Source organism: Narcine bancroftii, chromosome 14, assembly GCF_036971445.1.
Source record: "Narcine bancroftii isolate sNarBan1 chromosome 14, sNarBan1.hap1, whole genome shotgun sequence".
Lineage (NCBI taxonomy): Eukaryota > Metazoa > Chordata > Chondrichthyes > Torpediniformes > Narcinidae > Narcine > Narcine bancroftii.
In genome coordinates, this window is record NC_091482.1 from 5,340,340 (window position 1) to 5,353,219 (window position 12,880).

The window sequence follows — 12,880 nt, forward strand, 5'->3', positions numbered from 1 at the left end:
CACAAAAGAATTGGAGGCCACGGAACCTGGAGAATATAATTTTTAATTTAATCTGGAATCTAAAAGTGAATTTGCATGAATAATCATTTTAAATCACAGCACAGAGATGTGGAGTTCTCCAGCTTGGAAATGGGTCTCTTGTCCCAACTTGTCCACCCAACCTGGCCGGTCCCATTTCCCTGGATTCTGCCCATAGCTCCCTGAACCTTTCCTGCTTGTAGACAGTAAAAATTTCCATTATACGGAATGTACGGGGATTGTGGATGCTGGAAATGAGACTCACTCTTCCAATGCCTAACTAATACACCTGCATTAAGAATATACTTTTTAAAAGACAGTGTAAAATGTAATTTGAAATTAAAAAATCAGTATTGAACTCTTTAATTATGTAAAGTTCACTATTATCAAGTAATTCCCGTAATTTACAACTCCAATCACTGCCACCGTAACATCATTGTTCTAACCGCTTCGTTAACTGTGCTGCCATCATAATTAATCCCCATCTCCAAGTTTACAGATAAAGCCTTATTAATATTCCTAAAACTAATGAAGATAAAGACTCTTACCAGGGATAGGGAGACAGTTTGAGAGAGTCACCCCAGCGTCAAGCAGTATCAACCGGCTCTTCGTCCTGACGTCAGTCGGGCCCTCGGAGCACCTTCCTCACGCTGATGACCCGACTCACCTCCATGCAAGAGGTGACAGCGAAAATAATCCATGTGCATTGAGGGGCACTGCTAGTTCAGCGGGGCAAACCTGCGTGTGCCCAACAAAGTCACAGCGCACCCCCACAAGGTCCAACCACCCACTCTTATTATCTGAAAATCTATTTATTTTGCTGGTTGTTTGAGTTTCTGATTGATTGAATTCTGGATAGTGGGGATTTTATTCTATCAGTCCAAGTGCCTTTAAGAGGTTGCAGGTGTCCCTGCCTCTACCACTTTGTCTGGCAGCTCGTTCAATATACCTGCCACTCCCTGTGAACCCAAGCCCTTTAAAATCTCCCCTCTCACTTTAAATTATACTCTCTGGTTTTAAGTTCTCCTAACTGGGTATGCACAATAATCCATACCCCTTATGATTTTATAAACCTCTATAAGGTTCCTCCACCCCGCCCCCCGTTTACCTCCCTCGCTCAAGGGAGAAATGACCCAACCTATGCAGCCTCTTTTATAATTCTGCCAGTTCCAGAAATACTCTCTTGAATCTTTACTTACCCTTTTCCAGATAAATTAAATGCTTCAAAGGTTCATTTTATTGTCACGTAATAATACCTAAAATGTAATATCCATGATATACTTCATCCTTTGTCTGCTGTAAGGCAAACAAAGAGTTGCCATGAGTATTTCCCGATGACCCTAACAATAGGGGAAAGAGAAGCAAAAGAGAGTCCCTTCAGAGTCACTGAGTGTCCGTGGATTCGCCTCCAGTGTTGCTGCAGCCGCACAGATTCCTGTTCAATCCCGTCAGCAACCTGAGCTCCAGATCCAAACCTCCGACACAGTCAGGAAGCCTTCAGCGCCCAAGGCCCCTTTGGGAGCCCTTCTTGCCCTCAGCACCAGCTCCAATACCTGGTTCCCAGGAGCCACTCTCCAGTAGCCCTTCGATTGCAAATTCTGACTGCCTGCAACCTGCGTGGGTTCTTTGGCCGCTGAGCCTCTCGACGTGGTTGTCTTGCCTCTAGGCTCATCTCTAGGATTCTCCTTTTCAACAGGGGACGTTCTCCTGTTTCTGGTGCCCTGTGTCGGTCCTGAAGCTGGGTGACCGGAACAGCACACAATACTGTGTGGTCCAACCAACATCTTGCACAGACGTAACAAGATACCCACGCTCTTGTCCTTGATGCATCAATTTTAATGCTCTTCCACATACGACTCCAGACCCAAGCAAAGAAGTTGAATCTTAGCTACCTTATAAAATGGTTTAGAAGACAAATTCGATAATTAGGGGTAGATCCAAAGGCTGAAGAAATCATTGAACCTGTATTTCCAAATGCAAATATCTTGTGTTTGGACAGGGAATCTTCTGCAAATATTGTCAAATCAGGTTTATTATCATCTGATTGAACAAGTACAACCCGAAGAAACAGCATTCTCTGGTCCTTGGTGCAAAACCAGACATCACACAAATACAGACAAACAATGCAGGACAAGTATTCATATACACAAATAAATGAATAAATATAGTTTCATTAATAGGAGAGTCTTGGATGGCTAATGTAAGCAGTTCCTTTGGTTGTTCAGTAATCTCGCTGCCCATGGGAAGAAGCTGCTCCTTAGCCTGGTGGTGCTGGCTCTGATCCTCTTGTCTCTTCCCTGAAGGAAGCAACTGTAAGATGCTGTGTGAGGGGTGGAAGGGGTCCTCAATGATTTTATGCGCCCTCTTCAGACAACGATCCCAGTAGATCACTTCGGTGGGGGGGGGGAGAGACTCTAGTGATCTTGTGGTCCTATGGATGGACCTCCAATCTATTTTTCTGCATCAACCATTGTGCACTGTGATTCAGCCGAGCCGGCCAAGGCAGCCGAGCCGGCCAAGGCAGCCGAGCCGGCCAGGCAGCGACCCTGTAGAAGGTTGACACACTAGAGGCTAGTAGCGTTTCTCATTTCAGTCTTCTCAGGAAGTCCAGAGTTGCGCCTTCCCAGAAAGTATAGGCTGGCGAGCCTGATGTCAGGAGTAGGTGCTCTAAGAGAGTGGATATACAATTATTTGGATGGCCAGAACTGATTAGGGATACTCAACATGGCTTTGTGCCTGGTAGGTCATGTTGAACCAATTTTCAAGGAGGTTACTAGGAAAGTTGATGAAGGCTATGGATATTATCTACATAGATTTTAGTGAGGCCTTTGACAAGGTCCCGCATGAGAGGTTCATCAGGAAGGTTCAGACGCTAGGTATTCATGGTGAAGTAATGAACTGGATTCAACAATGGCTGGACAGGAGAAGCCAGAGAGTAGTGGTGGATGATGGTTTCTCACACTGGAGGCCTGTGACTAGTCGTGTGCCTCAGGGATTGCTGCTGGGACCATTGTTGTTTATTATCTTTATCAGTGATCTGGATGATAATATGGTCAATTGGATCAGCAGGTTGGCTGATGACACTAAGATTGGAGGTGTTGTGGACAGTGAGGAAGGTTTTCAGAGCTCCCAGAGGGATCTGGACCAGCTGGAAAAATGGGCTGAAAAATGGCCGATGGAATTTAATGCAGACAAGTATGAGGTGTTGCATTTTGGAAGGACAAACCAAAACAGGACGTACGTGGTGAATGGTCGGGCACTTAGGAGTTCATTGGAACAGAGGGATCTGGGAATACAGATACATAATTCCCTGAAAGTGGCTTCACTGGTGGATAGGGTTGTAAAGAGAGCTTTTGACATATTGACCTTCATAAATCAAAGTATTGAGTATAGGAGTTGTGATGTTATGGTAAAGTTGTATAAGACATTGGTGAAGCTAAATTTGGAGTACTGTGTGCAGTTCTGGTCACCTAACTACAGGAAAGATATCACTAAGATAGAAAGAGTGCTTAGAATATTTCCTAGGATGTTGCCCAGACTTTAGGAACTGAGTTACAGGGAAAGGTTAAAAAGATTAGGACTTTATTCCCTGGAGCATAGAAGAATGAGGGAGATTTGATAGAGGTATACAACATTATGATTGGTTTGGACAGAGTAAATACATGGGCTTTTTCCACTGAGATTAGGTGAGATACAAACCTGATGACATGGGTTAAAGGCAAAAGGGGAAAAGTTTAGGGGGAACGTGAAGGGGAACATCTTCACACAGAGAGTGGTGGGAGTATGGAATGAGTTGTCAGCTGAAGTGGTGAATCTGGGCTCAATTTTAACATTTAAAAAGAATTTGGAGAGGTACATGGATGGGAGAGATATGGAGGGCTATGGTTTGGCACAGACTAGAAGGGCCAAAGAGGCCCATTTCTGTGCTGTAACATTCTATGGGTCTATGGATCCCGACAAGAGAGGAGGTGTTGAGTGTCTACAATAGGTCACTAGTTAGAACTCCAAAGAACTTGGTGCTCCCCACTACATAATTGTTGATGTGGAGTGGAGGGTGATCATCCCAGGTCCTTCTGAAGTCCACAATGATCTCGTTCATCTTGCCTACACTGAGACTCAAGTTGTTACTCTGGCACCATACAAGATTTTCAACCTTTTCTCTGTAGTGCGACTCATCGTTGTTGCTGGTGAGGCTATCTACCATCTGTCATGCTTGATTGATCTGCGCTCATGGATCTGGTGTGGAGCTGTGAGGGATTGAGCCCCGTGGCGAGAAGAGGGGCCAGGCCAGGCCCAGGGAATTGCTCATAGTTGTAAAATGTTGGATTTGAATAAAGGCAATTAGGCCATGGAGTAACCTTGCCAGCAGAGATAGATGATACCTTCATGCTCAGACACTCATACGGCTCAGCCTGCTGACAAGGGAGAAGAGATAAGGTTCTGCACAATCGTCCTGTGTTGGCAGCTGAGTCAGCTGCCTGTTGTCAGGTCCCTCTGTGAATGATTGATGAATAATACTCTGCTCCGCAGGCCAGGTTAGACCAAAAGATCTGTTCCATCTGTTCCCCGTGGCCTGTCAGTAATTATTAATGTCGCATGGAAATTATATGTGTGCTTGGTGGGGGAGGGTAGATAATACTGTGTTCTTGCATTTCATGACCTCAGGAAAACCCAAAGCACGTTGAAGATTTATTTTAAAATGTAGTCAATATTACAAAGGAAGGAGTGGTGAAGTTAGTTTACATACAAGCTTCCACTAAGAGTGATATGATAATGGACACGGCAATCTGTTTTTATCACGTTGATTGAGAGATAAATATTCAATATGACAAAGAGCATAACACCTGTCCTTCAGTGTTTTGCCAGAGAACCATAGAACATTACAGCACAGAAACAGACCCCTTAAATGTTAAAATTGAGCCCACATTCACCACTTCACCTGAGAGCTCGTTCCACACTCCCACCATTCTCTGTGTGAAGAAGTTCCCCCTCATATTCCCCCTAAACTTTTCTCCTTTCACCCTTAACCCACATCCTTTGGTTTGTGTCTGGCCTACCCTCAGTGGGAAAAGCCTATCTACATTTACTCTGTCTATACTCTTCATAATCTTAAATACCTTTATCAAATGTCCCCTCATTCTTCTACACTCCAGGGAATAAAGTCCTAACCTGTTGCACCTTTCCCTGTAACTCAGTTCCTAAAGTCAGGACAATATCCTAGTAAATTGCCTCTGCAATTTTTCTATCTTATTGATATCTTTTCTGTAGTTAGGTGCTCACAAAAGTGCACACAAACTCCAAATTTGACCTCACAACTTTATATTGGTGTTATACAACTTTACCTTAAAACAACCTTTTATGTTTAAATTTAGATATACTGCATGATAACAGGCCATTTCAGCCCACAAGTCCATGCCGCCCAATTAAACTACACCCTCATTACGTACCCATGGGCTGAAATGGCCTGTCTAAATTAAAAATTAAAAGGTTGGCCACCCCTGCCTTAGCATCTTAACTCCAAAACTCAATACTTTGATTTATGAAGGCAAATATGCTCTCTTTACAACCCTATCTACCTGTGACGCCTCTTTCAGGGAATTATGTATCTGTATTCCCAGATCCCTCTGTTCTACTGCACTTCTCAGTGCCCGACCATTCACCATGTACGTCCTTTCTTGGTTTGTCCTTCCAAAATGCAACACCTCACACTTGTCTGCATTAAATTCCATCTGCCATTTTCCAGTCAATTTTTCCAGCTGGTCCAGATCCCTCTGCAAGCTTTGAAAATCTTCACTGTCCATAACACTTCCAATCTTAGTGTCATCTACAAACTTGCTGATCCAATTTACAGCATTATCATCCAGATTATTGATCCCAGCACTGATCACTGAAGCACACCACTAGTCACAGGCCTCCAGTCTAAGAAGCAATTATCCACCACCACTCTCTGGCTTCTCCCATCCAGCCAATGTCAAATCCAGTTCACTACCTCGCCATCTGTGAGATCTGATAGGTCTTCATTTAAAGTCTCACATGTAAGGCAACACCTATTACAATAGAGCACAACCCCCTAGCATGGCCACTAGTTTTGTACTTGGGACATGAACCCAAAAAAGCTCCCGATTCATAGCCCACAGTCGTGGGGGCTGCTTCCCTGTTTTTTTTTTTGTTGATAAGATTGTCATTCATCTCTGCTCCCTCTTTGAGTCCCTCAATTTCTGATGTGTGAAGAAGCCCAGAAAAGTTGTCAATGCATAGAACAGGACAAAACTCCAGGGAGTTATTGACACGTCCAGCGCCATCATGGGCATCTGTCTCCACTCTGCCGACAAGAGGCAGTGTCTTAAGAAAGCAAGCCTTATCCTCAAGGACCCCCACCACCCAGGCCATGTCCTCTTCACTCTGCTACCATCGGGAAGGAGGTACAGGAGCCTGAAGACAAGCATTCAGTGGCACAGGAACAGCTTCTTCCCCTCTGCCGTCTGATTCCTTAACAGACAATAAACCACCGAGACGCTACCTCACTTTCTCCTATTTTCTTGAACTATTTATTTTAAAATGTAAATAATAGCAATATTTGCACTGTATGTTACCACAAAACAACAAATTTTGTGATGTTCAAAAATATTCTGATTCTTCAATAATATTCACCCGTTGACAGTTGTGGTGTAACTGAAGCTGTCCTGGCTTCACGGATGCATATCTCTGAATTTCTGCTCACTCTGTCTAATTTAGTTATTATTATTTACTTACCTGTGGCCTGTGCTGGGCAGGCCTACCTTGACACAGGAGAGAACTCAACGGTTTAACCCTTGTGCTTTTCCAGAGTTTGACTCCACGAAGCTTTCCCGAATGGTGTTCACCAAACTCCACGAGGTCTGCTGCAGCTGGGTGAAGGACTTGCCTCTGACTAGAAGAACACATCCTTACTTTGAAACGTCCATTCACGCCATCAAAAACATGCGCAGGAAGATGGAAGACAAACACGTTTGCCTGCCTGATTTCAATACTCTCTTTAATCTGGAGGTAGGTGGATGTTGGTCTGACACAATGTGGTCTGCCTCACTGAGCCTGTCAGGTCTCCCAAAACTGCTGAGCTTCCAGGCCTGAACTGTCAAAAAAAATACAGACCTCAAAAGTCCATCATAGAGAAGCATTTTATTCCTCAAACTCCCATTCATCTGGCTTTTCGATTAGAGGTTGTGTATTGGGAGATCCCTTGACCATCGATTCTATTTCTCCCCTTATGAATCATTAAACACATTTCTTGGGGGTGGGAGAAGGGGAGACAAAAGACAGAATCACTGGTGGGCAATGGCAAATGAGAGGAAAGAAGAGTGGTGGGCTGAGGGATGAGAGTGAAGGACATGAGGAGACGAGGGATGGAAATTTAAATGTACAGTAAAACCCCCATTATCCGGAATTCAAGCAACCAGCAACCTCAAGCGACTGGTTAAAAAATTTTTGGAAAATAAATAGATAAAAATACGCAAGTTTAAAATTGGCGCACTTCGCCGTGAGTTTGCCACTCACGCCACAAGCAATCTCAAGCAACTGGAAAGTTCACTTATCCAGCATCTACCAACCCTCATAGGTGCTGGATACCAGGGTTTTCTTTTCCACTGTATCTGCTTTTGGAGAGGAAATGTAAATCAGTGTCACTGATGCTCATTATCCTCGTGTTCCCTTGTTATTTGTGGAATGCTTGTGGTCCAAAGTGTTTCCTCTTATACAAAACTACACTTCCGAAAGAGATTCTTGGCTGCAAATGGTTTTGGAATGTTCACCTTTTGGAATGTTCAAGGTCACCTTTGTTTCTCTCAATGTTTTTAACCTTTTTTCTCCCACTAGGACCAGGAGGAGCAGTCATTTTTCGCCGTGTTTGATGGGCATGGAGGGGTGGATGCTGCAATTTACGCCTCTATCCACCTACATGTTAACCTGGCTCGACAAGAGATCTTCCAGCATGACCCGGCTGAGGCCCTGTGCCGTGCCTTTCGCCTCACCGATGAGCGATTTGTGCAGAAGGCGGCCAGAGAGGTCGGTGATCGGCAGCTGCTGAAAATGATCAGCCATGTGTCTAGGAGGGGTCTCCTTCACCTTTGTACCACCTACCTCCCAGACAGAAGTCCAATCCTTCTCACCAGGCTGCCCAACTCAACCATTTCATGGAGGGAAATAGAAACTGAGGGTTGTGGCTCTGCAGGAGTGAATGAGTGGGTTATCCATGTAAACTCTGGGAAATGAGTAGAGTATTCAAGAAATTTTGGGAAGCACTTGCCTGGGTCACATGGGATCTTTTCAGATTAGATGGAACTCATTTGGTCCATTGCACCTGTACTGACACTTTGAGGAGGCTATCCCACTCTCCAACTTTGAACCTTCAGCAATGTCCAAAAAATGTTTTAAAAGGTAAAAGTTCCAATGGAATCAGAATTCTCTTTTAGGACACCTTACAGATCTTGTCAGCTATCTATGTAGATAAATATGCCCTTGTCTTATCCTGACACTTATCTGTGAGGTCCAGTTTGACCAGTGCTCCTCCCAGTGATTTAAATCTCCTTGATGCCAGCCTCCCAAAGTTTCCAAAGGTCCCTCCAGCCGCTCTGCTCACCAGCGGATAAAGAAATGGAGGCAGAGGGTGAGTGTGTTTGTAGATTTGAGTGGAAAGTCTGGGAATCCTGGACTTAGCTCCGTCCTGAATGATTCTTCAGTCAGCCCCACACAGAGCAAGTGCAAAGATAAAGATACATAACCAACGTTTCTGGCTTGACCCTTCATTAGAAATTTGGGGCAGCACTTACTGTGTCACATGGAATCTTTGCAAATCGGATAGAAGTCTGATGAAAGGCTCAAGCCCGAGACATTGGTTAGCTATCTTTTTCTTTGCTTTATTAAGTACACTGACCTGCTGAGCATTATTTTCACTGTGACCACAGTGTCTGCAGACTTTTGTGTTGTACTTCCAGCCCTGGATGGGGGACAGATTTCCAACCAAGTGTTCCATCAGAGAGCCATTGCAGTGTCAAAGGCACCCCGTGATTACCACCTGTACTGTGCTGCATCACTTTAGAGGGGTGGAGTAGATGGGTGAAAATGATCGCTTGGACCAGGGTAAATTTGGGCGGATTATCACATGTCCAAGTCCAGGAGGAAGCTTCAAGGCAGGGAGGGGGATCGGTGGGTGTTCAACACACACATCACCTTGATGCAAACCTTGTTTCATTCTGATTCCCACAGAACTTGCGATGTGGCTCGACTGGGGTGGTGACCTTCATGCGGGGAAACATGCTCCACGTGGCTTGGCTGGGAGACTCCCAGGTCATGCTCGTCCGAAGAGGCCAGGTCGTTGAATTGATGAAACCCCATAAACCTGACAGAGAGGTAAATGATGTGTTTTCCATATAAATGTAAGTATGAGGATCACACATGGCTCAAGGGAAAGGATACTGTCTCGGAATTGTAAAAGTCTTAAGTTTTTGCCAGCTAAAAGGAGAAGCCATTAAGGCTGGTTCCAAGCCCCAATGCTGCACTGTGAGAGAGGCAGTACAGGGGAGTCTTCACTGTCAGTAGGCAGAATGGAGGGAGCACTGTAGTATTGGTAAGACAGTACCAAGGCAGCACTGCACTATCTGAGGAGGGGGGTATATGGGGAGTGCTGCCCTCTGTTGGGGGGGGGGGTGGAGTGCTGCCCTCTGTTGGGGGGGAGGGGAATGGTTGAGCGGGAGTGCTGTACTGTCTGAGGGGAGAATATAGAGAGTGATGCACTGAGGGGAGTATATGGAGTGGGGTATATAGAGTCTTGAACCCTTGGAGGCAGAAGCAAGAGACTGCTGCACCTCTATTGTGCAGACAATACAGTGGAGGTACAGCCCTGTCAGAGGGCTGTACTTTTGGAGGTGATACATCACAGGAAAGCTGCACCTCTGGAGGGGCAGGTGTAGATGGACAGCTGCATTCCTGCAAAAGGAGTACCAATGGAATGGCAGTGACTGGAAAATGTTGGAGCACGGCTGCAAACTGAGTTTGCCCTTTATGACTGTATTATCCCTTTTCCATTATACTTCTCATCTTGTGGTTTACAATGAGACCAACCCAACTCCTATTGGGAAACCCTGCTGTTTCTTGGTTTTACCCAAATTCTTTCTACAGCACAGTACAGGCCCTTCCGCCCTCAATGTTGTGCCAACCCAGACAAACATACTCAACAAACTAAACCTTCTCCACCTCACACCCATAACTCTCTATTTTTTTTTCATTGATGTGCCTGTTTAAGAGTCTTTTAAATATCCCTATTGTACCAGCCTCCATCACTACCACCACTCCTGGCAATGTTTTCCAAGCACTCACTGCTCTCTGTGAAAAAAAACTTACCCTTATTGTCTCCCCTAAACATTCCTCCCCTCACCTTGTACAGATATCCTCTTGTTTGCTAGTGTTACCCTGGTTAAAAGATGCTGGCCGTCCACCTTATCTATGCCTCTCATAATCTTGTAGACCTCTATTAAGTTACCTCTCATTCTTCTTCACTCCAAAGAGAAAAGCCCCAACTCTGCTAACCTTGCCTCACAAGACACACTCTCCAATCCAGGCACCGTCCTCCTAAATCTCCTCGGCGCCCTCTCCATGGCTTCCACATTCTTCCTGTAACGAGGCCACCAGAACTGAACAAAATATTCTAAGTGTTGTTTAATCAGAGTTTTATCAAGCTGCAACATTAGTTCATGACTCAAGCTCAAACCATAAGCCTTCTAAACTACCCTATCAACCTACGCGGAACTCTTGAGAGATCTATGCATTTTAAGATTCAAGGTTCCTTTATTGTCATGTAATAAAGACTGCAATATTGCACGGAGTTTGTTTTCATCTGCCATAAGGCAGACAGATTTGCCATCAGCAGAAATTGCCTGAAGTGTCGTACAGTCAGAGAAAGAGAAGCAAAAGAGACCCTCTTGGTCCCCAAAGTCCCTCTGCTCTCCCACTGTTAAGAATCCTGCCATTAACTATGTACTCTGCCTTCAAGTGTGATCTTCCAAAATATATCACTTCACACTTATCCAGATGGAATTCCATCTGCCATTTTTCAGCCAAATCTGCATCCTGTCTGTTCTATGACAACAGCTCCAACCTTCATGTCATGTTTCAAGATTCTTTTATTGTCATGCAATAAAAAAGATGTAATGCCACACAAAATTGTGTTTAGTCTGCCAAAAGGCAAAGATTCTCCATCAGTAGAAATTTCCCAGCACCCCTAACACTCGGAGAGAAGCAAAAGAGAGTCCCTTCAGAGCAGCGATTCTCAACCTTCCCTTCCCACTCATATACCACTTTAAGCAATCCCTTACCAATCACAGATGGCATAGGGATTACTTAAAGTGGTTAGAGTCACTGAGTGTCCGTGGATTTGCCTCCAGTACTTCTTCAGTCTCTGTGCAGCCACACAAACTGTCAGCAGTCTGAGCTCCAGATCCAAGGCTAAGGTGTTTCTCGAGCTTCATTATTCCTCTTTATCCTCAGGGATATCATTCTAATATGTTGACTTAATTTAATTTAGACCTACAGCCATGTAACAGGCCCTTCTGGCCCACGAGCCCAAATACCCCAATTAACCTACAAACCCCATACATTTTGATCTTCTCTAAAAAGTCATCTGCTCTTAACTGTTTAATTCCAGACCCAGGTCATCATCGAACTGAGTCTAGAAGGGCTGTCCACACATCTCTGCGTAGATCTGTTATTAATTCATGCTTTGTTGTGGATGTTGGTGCATTCAGAGTTCATGCCTTTAGCTTTAGCACATTTCCCCGATGTCAGTCAACTAATGCCAACTCTGGGTGTCATTCAAATGAGTCCAATTTAAGGAAGAAGCCTTATGTCGTATCTGGACTCACCATTACTTTTAGCCAGGTAATTTCCACACTGTTCAACTCTGAACTTTGCATTCATTCTGAAGGTTTTCTTTCTTTCCCAAGCTCTTCCTGCCCCCACTTCAATGGTTCAAACCATGACCCACATTCCTATTTATATTCAATTATCCAGGACATGGTTCTGGGTTCACTTTAAGCCTTTCCCAGAAATCAATACCTTGCTTTCTGCTCCACTCATTTAGACATTTAATCAGTTTCTCCTGTGTTAATGGGACAAGGGGCAGATTTTGTTTAATCTGGTCAGAATCGTGAGTCAAAGGCTATTGTCCTGTGCCATGCATATTCTACCTGGCTGATCCTTCACACTACCTATTGCTCCTCAATATCTCATAACAGCACCTCGTGGCTACTTCCATCTGTGACACTGATCCATAGGTAAACCACAGCAATGGAGTTATCACCATCCCTCCTCCCATCCCGGGAAGAACTTACAAACCCCTTCCAGACAGCGCTGGATTTGAACCCAGGTCATTGGCACTGTAATCTTCTTCTTCTTGGCTTGGCTTCGCGGACGAAGATTTATGGAGGGGGTAAATGTCCACGTCAGCTGCAGGCTCGTTTGTGGCTGACAAGTCCGATGCGGGACAGGCAGACACGGTTGCAGGGGAAAATTGGTGGGTTGGGGTTGGGTGTTGGGTTTTTCCTCCTTTGTCTTTTGTCAGTTAGGTGGGCTCTGTAATAATGTCATGCTAACTGTGTCCTGTGGCAGTGTTCCCACTTCTTTTCCCATTTCAGGATGAAAAGCAAAGGATCGAGGCTCTCGGAGGCTGCGTCGTCTGGTTCGGAGCTTGGAGAGTGAATGGAAGCCTTTCTGTCTCCAGAGCAATTGGTAAGACTTTTCATCTGGAAACTGATTTGCAGCCTTTCCTTTTTTCCACCTACTTTCCCCTCTCATCGCCACAATTACTTTGTGTGGGAGTAAATTTCAGAGTTTC

At 44.8% G+C, this 12,880-nt stretch overlaps 1 protein-coding gene across 8 annotated transcripts in view; it reads left to right on the forward strand.

Moving 5' to 3' along the window:
- ppm1e (protein phosphatase, Mg2+/Mn2+ dependent, 1E) overlaps window positions 1-12,880 on the forward strand; it is a 151,631-nt gene that overhangs the window by 113,268 nt on the left and 25,483 nt on the right. For all 8 annotated transcript variants that reach the window (XR_011348887.1, XR_011348886.1, XR_011348888.1 and 5 more), the window contains exons 3-6: window positions 6,845-7,044; window positions 7,870-8,058; window positions 9,259-9,402; window positions 12,681-12,774. Coding sequence is in view for 5 of the 8 variants with exons in the window: in XM_069911777.1 (XP_069767878.1) it covers window positions 6,845-7,044; window positions 7,870-8,058; window positions 9,259-9,402; window positions 12,681-12,774 (627 nt within the window). In the remaining 3 variants the exon portion in view is untranslated. The remainder of the gene's footprint in view (window positions 1-6,844; window positions 7,045-7,869; window positions 8,059-9,258; window positions 9,403-12,680; window positions 12,775-12,880) is intronic.